The sequence below is a fragment of the Meles meles genome, chromosome 5 (assembly GCF_922984935.1).
Source record: "Meles meles chromosome 5, mMelMel3.1 paternal haplotype, whole genome shotgun sequence".
Lineage (NCBI taxonomy): Eukaryota > Metazoa > Chordata > Mammalia > Carnivora > Mustelidae > Meles > Meles meles.
The window spans coordinates 149,932,522-149,948,910 of record NC_060070.1 but is presented as its reverse complement, the minus strand read 5'-3'; the positions used below and the strand labels follow the sequence as shown (position 1 = coordinate 149,948,910).

General features: G+C 45.2%; 1 protein-coding gene across 1 annotated transcript; it reads right to left on the bottom strand.

The window, feature by feature from the left end:
* Positions 1–997: 997 nt before the first annotated feature.
* On the bottom strand, positions 998–16,359 carry ACOT13 (acyl-CoA thioesterase 13). The gene is made up of 3 exons (XM_046004523.1): positions 16,076–16,359; positions 3,914–4,098; positions 998–1,249 (listed from the first exon to the last, which is right to left on the bottom strand). Exons 1-3 carry the CDS (start codon positions 16,154–16,156, stop codon positions 1,057–1,059), a joined length of 459 nt encoding a protein of 152 aa, XP_045860479.1. The 5' UTR covers positions 16,157–16,359; the 3' UTR covers positions 998–1,056.
* Between the last annotated feature and the right edge of the window lie 30 nt (positions 16,360–16,389).

Below are 16,389 nucleotides of genomic sequence, written 5' to 3'. Positions count from 1 at the left end.
CAACATGGACATGCCCTGCTCTTTTTCAGGAGCACCACTAATGATTTTTTTTTTTTTTAACCACTGATGATTTTTGATTTTTGCTGTAATTTTGATTTTGCTTTTGATTTTTGTCTTTACCATGATAGTTGCAAAATGGTAATATCTACCCCTCCCCTCCACATTGAGCAGCATCTGTCATAAGGAGGAGCTTTCCTGTCTCTGCCACATATTATCTACCTAAACGATACTTCCTTTCGTTACAATTACAAATTAGAAATTTTTTTTCCTTCAATGCTTCACAGTTTGTTTTATCTTTTTTTTAAAGATTTGATTTATTTATTTGACAGACAGATTACAAGTAGGCAGAGAGGCAGGCAGAGAGAGAGAAGGAAGCAGGCTCCCCACTAAGCAGAGAGTCCAATGTGGGGCTCAATTCCAGGACTCTGGGATCATGACCTGAGCTGAAGGCAGAGGCTTTAATCCACTGAGCCACCCAGGCGCCCCACACAGTTTGTTTTCTTGAACACATGCTTACTTTGAAGCATTAAGGTCAATTTCCCTACCTCAGCCTCCCAGTCCTGAAATCAGCTATTTTCTCCAAGCCACCCAAGGTTCCTTTTAGAGGGAAATACTAGAAGTTAAGAACTGGGTGCCCACCTTGTGTGCTCACTGCTCCTGGGAAGTCTACTCTGTCCTTTGAGCAGACAGCAGCATGACAAAAGATAAGTCAGCCTTTACCTGTGGATAGTGTTTCCAAATTCAAGTTGCTTCCTATATTTCTCTAATAGCTTAATACCAGGCTTTAGTTTTAAAGTAATCCCATCTCAAGATGGCCTTGCTGTCTTCTTTGCTTTACCTAAGTTTTCAGAAACCCTTTCAGCTAAGAGGTTTTTTTTGGTCCAAGTATCATCTATATAAGATTACAAACAAACCGAAGAGGTTAAGTGAAAAACAGACAGTCCCATCCTAGAATCCACTTGGTTCCTATGTCATTTTGCCCAAAGAAAACTATTTCTGGTTGTGCTAATTTATTTTGAAAGTTATATTTGTTACAAGTCAGCTTTACACTTGTCTTCATTGTTGGGTGTCTTTGAAGTCAGCCTGCAGGCCTTGGTTTCCCAGGTGTTTGGTGTGTCTGCCTTGTGCTACTAGTTTCCCTGTGGTCTTGTTCATCAGATCCACAGAGGCAAATGCAAGTGTTCGGCCTTGCTTCAGAATGTGCGCTGTTATCACTATGTCTTCTCCTATTTTAGCAGGCGACATGTACCTTGAAGGGAAACAAAGTTAAATATAGTTAACAGCAATTAACTTTTTACTTTTTGAATTTTAAAAAATTCTTGACAGCAATTTTTTATGAGGGGAAGTTGTGTGCATCTCTTACACAGCCTTTTTTTTTTTTTAAGTTTTTTTTTTTTTAATTTATTTATTTGACAGAGAGAGATCACAAGTAGATAGAGAGGCAGGCAGAGAGAGATAGGGAAGCAGGCTCCCTGTTGAGCAGAGAGCCCGATGTGGCACTCGATCCCAGGACCCCGAGATCATGACCTGAGCCGAAGGCAGCGGCTTAACCCACTGAGCCACCCAGGCGCCCTCTTACACAGCCTTCTTATGTGTTACTTTCCTCTTCCAAGTAGTTTAGAAGTAGTATCAGTAAGCTTTCTGCCCTGTCAGATTTGGATGGCTGGTCCTGACCAAGTTCATCTTCCCCATTCCATATCCACGCAAGTTTTCTTTTTCCATAAATAGGGAAGTCATCCCCCCCCCCCTCCAAGTTCCTATCTCATATTTATTTGGGGCTGGTGAAAGATTTTCTCCAGCTTTTATTTAATCTACTTAACTTCCCCGGGTGAAGTACTGCCTGGGCCCTGTACTGTAGGTTCCCCCTTACCTGTGGTCCAGAAGGAAGCAGATGATCTCCTATCTGTTGTCAGAAGGTCGACAGTAACCTAACACTGCACCCCTGCCTGTCTCTCTCCTCACTTCCATCACGTGGGTACTGCATGTCCCGTCCTCACTAGAAGGCTGTGCACAGTACAAGGGAGTTTGGGAGACCACCCTCTTACAGCATCACAGTATATAACACTTGTTCTATTTTATTATCAATCTGTGCCTGGCTTATAAACTTTATCATAGGTATGTATGTATAGGGAAGAACATAGATACGTATATGTTTTGTATATATATCATACAAATATATATAATAGGTTTGGGCATCCCCGGGGGTCTAGGAATGTAGCCCTGTGGGTAAGAAGGGGACTACTGTATCTCCGTCAAGTTATCAATATTTAGGATTCACTCAGCTGTACGGGAGTAAATTCCGCACTTCACTGCACTTAAAAACGATGGAATGGGGCGCCTGGGTGGCTCGGTGGGTTGGGCCGCTGCCTTCGGCTCGGGTCGTGGTCTCGGGGTCCTGGGATCGAGTGCCACATCGGGCTCTCTGCTCGGCGGCGGGCCTGCTTCCCTCTCTCTCTCTCTGCCTGCCTCTCTGTCTACTTGTGATCTCTCTCTGTCAAATAAATAAATAAAATCTTAAAAAAAAAAACAAAAACAAAAAACAAACGATGGAATGTAAGAACTATGAGAATTGATAGAGGCCTTTAAACCCTGGTGATGAGTTGTATGTATTTTTTGAGACACTTGCCTACCTACCTGAATCTTGAGTTGTCACTGATTTATTTTGGAAATATCAAGAGTAAATCTCTGAGACTGTTTCCCCATTCAAATGAGCCCGTTTTTGAAGCTCAGGCAGTTCTTGACTGTGACCCGTATCTGACCACACGTACGTGAAAACTGTGTGTGACTCACTACAAATTCTTCAGCCTTGCGAGAGCAGGAGTAGGATCTCAGAAGATCGTGAGGTGCGGGGCTCGGCTGGAAGACCTCAGCTCTCAACAAAGGCTCCTGAGGCAAGGTGCAGTCGGCAGTGGGCCTCACCCCTCACCACAGGGACTAAGGTAAGGACTGCAGACCATGCTCACCCGCACAGCAAGCAGAACCTTTGCAGATCTTAATTTCAAGAGCATTTGCCTCCTGTCCTGTGATCTGCTTGTTGCACCTCAGTTGATTCCTATGATAAAGAAGGGCTGAATTTTCTTAAGGTAGCCTGATGAAAGGTTGAGACTGTATAAAACTCTCGTAACTGACGTTATTTCCGTTGCCCTCATGTTGTCGAACACTGGCTTTCCCACCCTGATCCCTGCCCTTCCCGCCAACAAGAGTCATTGTTCCGTTGTGTCTGTGGAAAAAGCAGTTGTCTTGAAAGTGAACCCCTGGGCCTGTGCCCTCTATTGATGGGACCAGCAGTGGTACTAGTTAATGCTCAAAATGAGTTTTTTACACTTGAAAACAGGTGACCCCTGCAGACATTTTCAGGGTGGTGAGTGACAGCCTGACCTCTGGGGGCCTGCTTCCCAATCTCATTTATGTCCGCAGAGCGCGTTGGCGGTTGCAAGGAGAGACACAGGATTACAAAACTGGACATTTGTGTTCGCCTTGTTACAAGGCAATGGCAATGTATACTTGATGAAAGTTTATCCAGCTTCTCTGAATTTTATTCAGGCTTTTCTCTAGGCACTCAGTTCAACCCTCACGACGCCTGTACGAGTGGCAGTTGCAAGGCAGCTGTGGAACACTTCTAGGCCGTGAGTGTGTAATGCCCCCGCCACCCGCCCCTCCGGTATACAGAATGGGAGCTGAGTGTTGGTGTTCGGCATGTTTAGGTCATGACCCCTTTATGCCTGATGCGGCAGTTAGCTCCTCTAGTTCTAGATCTTTCAGGGCTCTTTCAGGGCACCTCTGTAGCTACACTTCAGGGTGACCAGCTCAGGGCACCTCCAATTTTATTTGTTATAAAGGTATTTAGTTTCAGTTGTTTGAAGTGAGTTTTCACATTTAAGAAAGTTACTTGTAGTACCATCTGGATACGTACGTTATGTTCATATCCACACTGACTCCCGGCACTCCCCTTTCAGTGCACAGCAGAGCCATTGTTGATATGCTGTCCACTAAGGTGGCTGTCATACCGCCGTGCAGAGTGCCTGATCTATTGGCGTGGGCGTCTTCCACCTTCATTTCACAAATCACTTTCCCAGGGACAGCAGACACAAGAGTCACCTAAGTGTAAAAAAAAATTTCTTTTTCAACATTTGGTATTAAGAAACCCAAACAGCCCATCAAGAATTGTCACTGGAGGGGCCCCTGGGTGGCTCAGTGGGTTAAAGCCACTGCCTTCGGCTCAGGTCATGATCCCAGAGTCCTGGGATCGAGCCCCACATCAGGCTCTCTGCTATGCAGGGAGCCTGCTTCCTCCTCTCTCTCTGCCTGCCTCTCTGCCTACTTGTGATCTCTGTCAAATAAATAAAATCTTTAAAAAAAAAAACAAACCCAAGTTTAAAAAAAAAAAAAAAAAGAATTATCACTGGATTAAACGGAGTCACTCCAGGGGCACCTGGTGCGTATCTTGATCTCTTGGGGTTGTAAGTTCAAGCCCCATGCTGGGTGTAGAAATTGCTCAAAAATAAAATCTTAAATCATCCCAAAAAAGTTAATTAGAAATTCAAGTAAGTTACAAGTATCTCTGCTAGACATTAACCCGTATATAAATTGTTCTTGAAGAAAAAGGAATATTGGGGCGCCTGGGTGGCTCAGTCGTTGATCGCCTACCTTCAGCTCAGGTCATGATCCCAGGGTCCTGGGATTGAGCCACACATCGGGCTCCCTGCTCAGCAGGAAGCCTGCTTTTCCCTCTCCCACTCCCCCTGCTGTGTTCCTCTCTCACTGATTTCTCTGTCAAATAAATAAAATCTAAAAAAAAAAGACAAGAAAAAGGAATATTTATGGAAAGAGTAGTTCTGGTTAATCTCCACTCTGCAGAAATAGAGCTTTTCAGCCTTGCGTGTGACAGCCTGGCATCTCTTAATGTTGCCATAGAAATTTGGGACCCACAAAGCTAGCAGGTCCCTGTGATCTATTAACCCATGATAGGTTTAACTTGGATGTTCCCTAGTTCTTGCAGAGAGTAATTTTTATAATGACATTGTAATGAATGGTTTAAACAACTTAAAAAACAGACTGGAAGAAATTCAGTAATTCAGTGAGTTACTAGAATCAACAAACTTACAACATAAACCCATTTTAATACAAGAAGCTCAACAATAGAATGCGACAGAGTTGAACTGCAGCTTTCAAGGTCCTGCTCATTTATAGTATTGCAGGGAAAAAGAATCACATGAGTGTCTTGAGCATTAAGTGGTTCGATTCTACCTAACTGCTACCTTAGCATCTTCCTACGCTAGGTGCTGAGCCAGGCCCCTAACGTATGCTACACAGTAAGGAAGGGATAATTTCCATCTCATAAGTAACTTAAATTCAGAGTGGTTTGTTGTTGGGGTCACTGTGGTGTGGTAGAACTGACTGAGCTCTAGGTCTGTCTTGAGTCTCCCTCAGCAGTAACTACGAAGTGTCTGGATGTACAGTGGTCTCTAGGCTCCCACCAGGAAGACACCTGAAAGTTTCACAAGCCACAACTTTAGCGGTTTTGCTGTGGTTTATCCCCGAGAAGTAGGCCCTGAAGTAAAATAGAACAGAGCCATACAATATGAATGATCCTGAACAATTTTATGCCATGGTTTGCTTAACAGGTACATCAGTGCCCAGTAATATTAGAACAGGATCAAGTGTATTCATACAACGAATGATCCAGCCACAAGATGTCCTCATAAACTAACGGACACACCAAGCAGGACCAAGGTGTAAGCTCCCCGTACTTGGGCATTGACTTGAGTATGGCAAGCACTGGCCGTGGGAAGATGAATGAAATCCAATCCCTGCTCATCAGGGCTTCACAACCTGAAGGGAGAGGCGAGTACACGGAGCAGGGACTTAGTCAGAACAGATCCAAGTCACTAGAAAGGTATCGAACAGAAGTATGTCTTAAGAGAACAGACATTAGGAAGGGCTTCTTGGGGAACAGCAACCGAATCGTGACAGACCGAGAAGAGTGAGCCAAGTGAAATGGGGAAGGAAGCTGGGCAGGGGAGAGAACTAAGTCGAGCCTCACAGACACCAGCGGTAGTTTGGTGCCATGTAAGTGTGGGGTGTGTTTAGTAGAGGTTAGTTGTTAAAGTCCCATTGGATTCTCCGACTTCAGCTGGGATGGAAGACAGGAGGTAATACAAATGTTGACTTTCCACTGCAGAACACAGTTTTTAACTCTTTTTTTCCCAACTTGAAAGGCCAAAGGACACACAAGTATACAAGAGTGGTTTAAAATCTATATTGGGAGAGAGAGCGTTTTGACAGTCAGCCTGACTTTGCAAGAGAAATGCTTTTATGTGTGGCCGTTTCTCATCTCCCTAGATGAAGGGATTCAGCCAGTGGGAGCTAACAAAGGAATGTCCTAGTCAGCCGCCCAAGCTAGTAAGTGAACTTGTTGGGGAAGAAGCCAATGGAGAGCTGAGCTCTGTTTGATGAAGAATGGGGCTATGAATAGAACACTGTTTAAAAAAAAAAAATCTCAGTTTCCATTAAGATATGGGCTGCAGGGGACACAGCTGTTTACAGGTCATTAACTATGGCTGACTTGGAGTTAGGGACCGCACTCAGCAGCCCCGCGTGCGTGGTCTCCATCCTCACCCATCTCAGACCTGGACGCTTCAGTCCTTCTTCAACTCCGACATCTCCGGTGTAACCCCTGTGCCAAATCACCTCCCTTCACACCTCGCTTGGACTGCCGCAGACAACTAGGTCCTGCTCCGTTCGGGGTCCTGTGGGAGGATGTCTGGAAAGCCTTTTGTCATGCAGCGGGGTCAGGAATATATTAGCTGTGGCCCCAATAATACAGAGAATTAACTGTCCAGATACCTTGCATTCCCGGGATCCCACGGGTCAGGCAGCTGCAGGAGGTTGGCAAGAACCTTTATGGCTCAGCCCAGTCTGACCCATACACGTGCACACACAGACAGTGCGTGTGCACATTCAGTCATCGAGCCTTTTTCATGGCCTGCAGTGAACTGTGTCTTTCGCGTTCCTCGTGCAGTCAGGTGTGTGACTCCTGCGGCACGGCGCCCTCCTCTCTCGCCGTAACACCTGCGCTCCAGTTCAATCACACGGAACGTAATGGAGGTGAGAGACTCCCCCTTCCTCCCTTACCTTTTCAGTAAAGACAGAGAGAAGGGATGCCCAGAACCAGCAGCAGTGCAGGGGATGGTCCCTAGCAGGTCGTCTGAATAGTGCCTGGCACATCGTAGGTGCTCAAATGCTTGCTCGGTGAGTGAATACGTTCCGACCCGAAGGGAACCACAGGAGCAGTCCGGGACGAAATGCACGACACTGAGTGGCACCAGCACCTGACTGACCGGACCGCAGGGAGGAGTCTCTTCTAGGAAGAGCCACCCTGCTGGGCACCCGGTGTGAGGCACTGATCCGGGTGCCCAGCAGGGTGGCTCTTCTGTGGACTTGCCCCCAAGCAGAGCTCCCCGTGCGGAGAGGGAAGTAGGGAAATCAACCGACGCTCTTGCATGGCAGGCAGCAAGCCCGACAGCAAACGTGAGCGTACACAGCGGAGCTGGGAAAGAGCTAGCGATGCCGGGGACAGAGGTGGTGGAGGAGCCGAAATACGATGTTGTCCCAGTCCTCAGGAAGGTGACAAACCAGCAGAGCTTGTAAGAGGAGGCCAGAAGTAACAGACGTTAGCAAACGACTGCCACAACAGGCACAACGAAGCCCCAGGAAGAGCCAAGTGGACTTGAATGAAACAGTGTCTGGAATTTAACCAGTGGAAGTAACATTAGTTCCCTGGAGTGGTGGGGACAGTGACCGATGGGCTATGAAGGAATGTGAACCACCACTGGTTTTTCGCAATGGCTGGTAAATGGCAGGTTTTACTGAATCATTCTAAAATACCTATAAATATGGACCCTGTAAAGGCCTCACGTTAGTAAGCTTTCTGCCCTATATGTGTTCTCTGCTGCCTTGAGCCTGGAAAAGGGGCTAATGGAGAAGGACTGTCCCTATCCATATACGTTGAGGACTGGGGCAATGTCTGTTCACATCTCCTGACTCCCCTCCAGGTGGGGGGACATACAAACTCGGGAGAACTGTTGCAGGTGATCTAGTTTGGAATCTAGCATCTGAATATGGAGCCATTTGCAGGAAGGGACAGTGCCTTGCAGGTAAGTAAATATGGTGAGTCAAGGCCCAGCACACAGCTTCGTTGTCCTATGACAGTGCCATGAATCAAACAGCAACAAAGAAGTTTTAAGTAACCCCTCTTCACCGAGGAACAGCATTCCAGAAATTCCTGCAAGTCCTAGACTGGTTGAGTAAAAATTACACTGCCTTGATTTTTTATAGTGTTCTGTGCTGAATTTAAAAAATACATATATTTAACTTCTATCAAAGCTCTCAGATCACCTGAGATCTTCAGAAAACAGAGGACTTGAATAAAAGGGCTTCTTAGACAAGTGGCAGAACATTTCAACAGCACGCCCTTTCCAAGTGTGCATGGAGTACTAAACCTTGACTGTCTTCCATGGTGGAAGAAATGTAAATTCACCATTTCCTTCAACTGGGCCTCCATTCACCACTGCTAAAAGTACTAATGTTCCAGAATATTTATAGTTGCTCTGAATTGATGCCAAGTCCCTTTCTGACTTGAGTCCATAATTTCACCAATTATATCTTGACTCCTTAAATCTTAGCATCTAAACCGCCATGTTCCTTCTCGTCATTAGATTTTTTTTTTAAGATTTTATTTATTTATTTGATAGAGATCACAAGTAGGCAGAGAGGCAGACGGAGAGAGAAGGGGGGAAGCAGGCTCCCCGCTGAGCAGAGAGCCCGATGTGGGGCTCGATCCCAGGACCCTGAGACCATGACCTGAGCTGAAGACAGAGGCTTTAACCAGTGCACTGAGCCACCCAGGTGCCCCTCTTCATTAGATTTTTAATGACAACAATCATTCATCTTCTATGAATTCATTATGAATAAACAGTGTAGGGTTGCATTTCCTACCTACCACTCCTTCACTGCTCTGTATCATTCACTGTCATTCTCCAGGCCTATTCAAACATGTATACGTATGTAGGGTTCCCCCCTTTCTTTTTATAAAATTACAAAAACGGGATCACATTCCACATACTACTTTACGTCTTCCTAGTAAATCATAACCATGCGTGTAGCTCCAGTCACAGAACTCTCTTAATGGCTTTGTGCTATTCCCTATATTGAATATATTAGATTTATTAAACTCTTGCTTGACATGTATGTTCTTGCCATGTTTTTCACCCTTACAAAGTTATTTTATTTCTAGAAGATCGATCACCAGAATTAGATAGCTGGGTAAAAGGTACGTAAATTTTTAACAAATCTGCCAGAATCCTTTTCGAAAGCAGTAAGAGTGCTTCATTCCCTAATTCCTCATCAATAATGTATATTATTACTCTGAATTACTCTTTTTACAATGTGATAGGCAAAATAATATGTTATCTCACAGTTTAAATGTGGATTAGCCAGATTACGAGCCGGGGCATGTTTAGTGCCTGACTTTTCTTGCTTATCGGCTGACTACCCATCTTGTGTAAACAGCCTGCTGATACACTTTGGCCCACTTACAAAACTTTTTATAGCTCTTCTTACCACATCTGATTTTTAGCACCTATTCAGAGAAATCCTTTTCTGGATAATTATATTTTGACTTTTATTGGCTTTTTTTTCCCATGAAGAGTTCATATTGGTAAAGTGCAGAGTGCCTGACACACAGTAAATGCTATGAAAATTTCAAGATAAAAATTTCCAATGTTGTAAGGTCATCCACATCGTTTTGTGACATGCTTCTATGTTAATACGTTATTTTTAAACCATGACTCCTTTACATGGAGCTACAAATGATTTCCGTTACCTGTTCCTCTGTGGCTGAACATTTATTTCACATGTCTGATACCACAAATAATGTTACAACCAGGATTTCTGTATCTAAGTCTTTGAACAAAGCTTGCTTTATTATTTTCTTGTGCATTTCTTAGACCTAGATAATTTTAATGGCCAATAATGAATTTGGAAGTACTCTGTTCTGTCATGTTGACAAATTTTCTAAATAACAGAAATAATTGTGCTTTTGTGGTCAGTTCAAAGCCTCATGGTTCTTCTAGTAAGTATAAGGTTGTTTTTTTTTTTTTTTTTTTTTTTTTTAAGATTTATTTTTTTGACAGACAGAGATCACAAGCAGGCAGAGAAGCAGGCTCCCCGTGGAGCAGAGAGCCCAACGTGGGGCTTGATCCCAGAACTCTGGGACATGACCCAAGCTGAAGGCAGAGGCCCAACCCACTGAGCCACCCAGGTGCCCCCCTAGGTTTTTTTGTTTTTTTTTTTAAAGATTTTATTTATTTGACAGAGAGAGAGCAAGAGGAGGAGGAGAGTATAAGCAGGGAGGGGGGCAGAGAGAGAGGGAGAAGGAGGCTCCCTGATGAGCAGGGAGCAGGGAGCCCGATGCAGGCCTCGATCCCAGGACTCCAGGATCATGACCTGAGCCAAAGGCAGTCGCTTAGCCAACTGAGCCACCCAGGCACCCAGTATAAGGTTTGTTCTTACCTTCTTACCCACTCCTGTAGTCTCTGAGGTTCTAAACCTTAATGAAGGTTTAACTAAAATTAAATCCTAAACCTTAATGCTTCTCTCTAGTCTGTGTTCTTCCTCTTGGGACATCTCATTTCCTTATACATCGTCATCTCGTTTCTGTAAGGATGACTACATCTCTTACCTCGCTTTGCAACTCCACTCCCTTATTTCTGCATTGGACTCTACATAGCCTTTCCAGACCCTCGCACAGTGCCTCTCACTTGAGATTCCCAAGATAGGTTCCTCCACATGTGTACTGTGGGACTTACACATGATAAAGTGAAACACGTTTGCTTACGGCAGAACTAGTCAATGTTTTAATGTATAAAAAGGCTAGATCACCTCCACTTACATGAAGTACCTAGAGTACTCAAATTCAGAGAGACAGATGGTACATGGTGGTTGCCGTGGCTGGAGGCAAAGGAAATGGAGTTACTGTTTAATGAAGTTCCAGTTTTGCAACGTGAAGAGTTCTGGAGGTGGGTGGTAGTGATGGTCGCACGGCTGTGTGGATGGAGTTAATACTCAATCGTACTTTAACATGGTTAAAACGGCAAATTTTATGTTACATATATTTTGTCGCAATATTTTTTTTAAAAGGGGGGATACGACATCAATGTTTCCTCAACTTTTTCATTCATGGGACCCTTTCTCTCAGGGAACATCTAATGGCTCTATGTTCCCTGGACCCCACCTTCCTTCTCTCCTAGATGAGAAACTCCCAGAAGGACTGTGGCTGGTATTTCTTCATTATCTCACAGTACTTGCTTTGTTGACGGATTTTAAGGCGATCTAATAGTAAGAGCAGGACATCTGAGTGTTCTATTAGTGTTTTATAAAAGATAGGTTTTGTGGGTGTTTATAAACACTGAGAAACTGGAGGCTTTTTGTTTTGTTTTGTTTTACAAAGGACAGCCTTAAAATAATAAAGATGTTCTAAGGTAAGATCTTGTGCATTAATTTGACACCTGAAGCAGGACTGGGTGCAAAGTGCCTTCTTCAACAGGTTGGTTTTGGAGGAATAGAAAGTCACCATCATTTAGCAGATTTTATATGCTGGTTCTAAACATCTCTCCAAAACCCAAAACTCCAAGGGACTATTATAAAACTTTCAAGTGTTGGGGCACCTGGGTGGCTCGGTGGGTTGGGGCCTCTGCCTTCGGCTCGGGTCACAATTCCGGGGTCCTGGGATCGAGCCCCACATCGGGCTCTGTGCTCAGCGGGGAGCCTGCTTCCTCCTCTAATAAATAAATAAAATCTTTAAAAAAAAAATTTCAAGTGTTATCCTACTTAATTCATTGACTTAAAAAAAAACAACAAACATTTAAAATGGGGCACCTGTGTGGCTCAGTCAGCTGAGTGTCTGACTCCTGGTTTGGTTCAGGTTGTGATCTCAGGGTTGTGGGATCGTGTCCCAGGTAGGCTCCACGTCTCAGCGTGGAGTCTGCTTAGACTCTCTCCTCTCCCTCTGCCCCTCCCTGCTCCTCAAAAGACAAAAACAAAACAGAACAAAAAGACCTTCAAAAGAATCAGAGGTTAGCACTCAGGACAGAATTGTCTTTTGTATATAATCAAGAAAAAACCGCACCTCTCTTTTGGTGAGCTGGTTGTCTCTACTGGGGTAGTTAGTAAGGCCACTGTAGGCCTGGATAATGGGGCAGACTTGAAGTAATGGTACTGTACAGCTCACTTGCTGCTTACACTCAGTAATAAGAAGAGGGGCGCCTAGGTGGCCCAGTCCGTTGAGTGTCTGACTTTTGATCTCAGCCCAGGTCTTGACCTCAAGGTCATGAATTCAGGCCCTACATGTGCTCCACACCAGCCATGGAGCCTACTGAAAAAGAAGAAAAAGAAGAAACATTACTGCTTCTGATCTTCGCAAAAGCAGTGATAAGAGCACAGGTGTGTCTGAAAAAGATCATATATACCCTTATTCCAATTTAGTTTTAACAATATACTTGCATTAAATGCTTAAAAATGAACATTCTTATCTTGAAAAATCTCTAATTTCCTATTTAAATAACCAAAGGGACAACCTTCGACAGGCAAGGACTGGTGAGACAACGAACAACACGCAAGTTATTTTAACAAAGAGAATATAATTGTTAATTAGAGATTTAGAAAAAAACACATTTTATTCTATACCAAGATGAAGGGGATGAAAGGAAGTTCCATGATCTGAATAGCCAAAGTTCAGCACAAAGACACGGTTTATACTTTGCTATTTATTTAGTCTCAACCCAGGATAGAGAGAATGATTGAGAAGGTTTTTCGGTGTCAGCCCCGCTGACGTGCACCGGATGACTCATTATTGTGGGGAGTTGGGGGAAGGCGCCTGCGCACGGGAGGACAGTATCTGTGGCCTCCACCTACTAGATGCCCCCATAGTGCCCTTTCCATCCCACTCCAGTCGTCCGCAAACACTGTCAGATGTCCCACAGGGAACAAAGTTACCCCTAGTTGAGAAACACTGGTTTAGGTCATGTTACCTTTTTTTTTTTATTTATTTGACAGAGAAATCACAACAAGGCAGAGAGGCAGGCAGAGAGAGAGGCAGAGAGAGAGGAGGAAGCAGGCTCCCTGCGGAGCAGAGAGCCCGATGCGGGGCTCGATCCCAGGACCCTGGGATCATGACCTGAGCCGAAGGCAGAGGCTTTAACCGACTGAGCCACCCAGGCGCCCCAGGTCATGTTACTTTTAAGTTTACAATAATAGGAAAGGAACCAAATTCACAACTAGCTTTATGGGTCACCATAAATATATATTGTAGCCCAAGCAACGGTGCCCCTACAAGACACAAACAAGCACAGATCCTATTTTAGATCAAATTAATACAGAACACCCACAGGGGTACTGACCTGTGCAGTTAGTACAGTCGCCACTAGCCTGATGTCAGTATTGAGCACTTGAAACATGGCCAGTATGACTGGGATGTGCTGTTAAGTTTAAAATGCACACTGGATTTCAAGGATGAAGTCCCCAAAACAGGATACTCTTGTATGGATTACAAGCTAAAACAATGTAATTTCGAATATAATGAGTTCCTTAAAATGTATTAGTCAATTTAATTTTACTTATTTTTTTTGTAGTTCTATATATGTGTGTATATACATACATATACGTACATATATGAAATGATACGTGTGGTTTGCATTTGTAGCCTGTGCTACATCTCTACTGGACAGTGCTGGGTCTAGAATCACAGGGACCCCATTCAATCTTACTACAGCTTCTGAGAAACTGTACATCAGGTTTAACAGGCATATCCTCTTGGAAGACTTGGACCACCAAGGCCAACTCAGGCATAAGCGAAGTTTATGATTGTTACAGTGTGACTGTGCAAGGTATGAGACTTTTATCAGACTACTCAAAGGCAAATCCAACCCACAGCAAGATAATTGCGAGGACGCACACCCAAAATTTGGTTGTTGAAAGTTTACTAATGAAAATGGCTACTGATGTTTTTAGGGAATTCAGTCTTCCCCTGAGTCCAATACTTTTGTTGCATGTATCTCTCTCAAAAAGTTACTGTTCAAAAGTAGCACATCCTTGGATTTTATAGTGTTTGCTATTTGAAAACACTGAATACATTTGAGTATGATTTCCTTATGTTTTTCACAAAAGCCCTTGGCTATAATGATTGAAATACTGAAAATGTAGCCCAAATATTGTTTCCAGGAGGAAGACTTTGGTCCAACGGCCTACATTCTTCCTATAAATAACAGCAGTTGGTCTGTGTTTAAACTCCACTTTTAAAATTATGTATTTGCAAAGTTCCCAATACTCTTTCCTAATCAAGGAAAACAGGCAAGAGTGCCTGGGTGGCTCCGTCAGTTAAGCATCTGACTCTTGATTTCAGGTCAGGTCATGATCCCGGGGTTGTGAAGTCAAATCCCGCATCCGGCTCTGCACTGGGCATGGAGCCTGCTAAATTAAGAGTCTCTCTCTCCTTCAGTCTCTCCCTGACCCACCTCCCTCTCTTTTTTTTTTTTAAGATTTTATTTATTTATTTGACAGAGACAGAGATCACAAGTAGGCAGAGAGGCAGGCAGAGAGAGAGGGGGTAGCAGGCTCCCCATTGAGCAGAGAGCCTGATGCGGGGCTCAATCCCAGGACCCTGAGATCATGATCTGAGCCGAAGGCAGAGGCTTTAACCCACTGAGCCACCCAGGCGTCCCAAAACTGTTTCTTTTTTTTTTCCCACCTCCCTCTCTAAAAGGAAAACAGGCATGCACACTTAAAATATTTAGGAAAAAGCCTAGAAGTTCTTTAGTTGTCAAACGTCTTCCAAATCTGATATAACCAAGGGCTTCTGTTATTCATGTTTATTTATAAATGGTTCCTAGGTAAGACGATTTCTACAAAGACACGGAAAACTAGGAATCTGGGCTAGTCTGTTCATGTGCCAAGGAGACAGAGGCGATCCCTGCCTGACCCCCAAGCACCACTCTACCCGGAATCTGGCTTTCCCACCTTACTGCAATTATTTATTTTCCAATCCTCTAGGCAGCAAGCTCATCTTTAGTGTAGACTTCGTCTCTTACGCTCTTCCTCACAGCACTACTGGCATCCGTATGTTGAAGGCCAAGCCTTAAAGTCCTCTCCCGCTCTGAAATCAAGAAATTGTCTCCACAAGTGGGAATCACTTAAACATTCCCCGCCCGACGACGGTTTGACTTAAGAATTCTCAACTTTATAATGGTGTGACAGCGTTACACATTCAACAGAAACTTCGAATTCTGAATTTAACCCAGGCGAGTCACGTGCAGTACCATGCTCGCCAGACGCCGGACAGCGGCAGCTCCCAGTCAGCCCCGACGGCAGGAGGGCTAGCAACGCTACTTAAAATGATACTGTAACTAGCCGGGCCGGGGTGCCTCCGTGGGTTAAGCCCCAGACTCTTGATTTCTACTCAGGTCATGACCACAGATCTCACGAGGGATTGAGCCCTGCCTGGGCTCTTGCTGGGCCTGGAGCCTGCGTAAGATTCTCTCTCCCCCCCACCCCTCCTCCTCGCTGGCGTTCTCTAGGAAGGAAGGAAATGATTCTATATCTATGCAACCACTCCGTTTTCCCCTTTCAGTACAGTATTCAATAAACTAAAGAGATACTCCACACCTTCTACGGAACCGGCTCTGCGTTCGGTGACTCTGCCCAGCTGCAGGCTAAGAAGTGATCCGAGCCCATCGGACAGGCGAGGCTAAGCGACCAGGCTGGTAGATCACGCACTTGCCCTCTACCGTATTTCCAGCCCGCAGGCTTTAATCTGGAAGGAACCGGGCCGTAAGTCGAGGCAGATCTGAACTTCGCAGCATAATTTCCGCGAACCAACCAGGCGCCCGACCTAACACACAGGCCGCTCCGGGACAGCAGGCATCACGGCTACCAAGCGCGACCCGGGCAGTCCAGCGGGACCTAGCGAGAGATTCCCCGAGCCTCGCGCTTTCTCTAGACGCCGGCGCTCCCACCGCGGTACCTTTTCCAAAACTCTGTCAAAACCGGGGTCACGGGCCATCGACTTGATCAGCTCCAGCATGTTCCGGGTCAAGCGGCTCATCGTGGACCGCTCCGGCTTCTGGACACAACGCAAGAAGGAAGCTTGGGTTGAGTCGCGGGGAACCCCGAAGTCCGCGAAGGGGGAAGGACAGGAAAGGCAGAGACAGCCGCGACCTCTCCGGGCGCTGGGCGCTCGGCGTCTGGCGCCTCTTGTACTCACCGCCCGCGACCCAGCGGCTCGCGCTCTCACGTCCCGCCCCCGCCCCCACCCCCACCTGCGTTGTGACCGCGCAC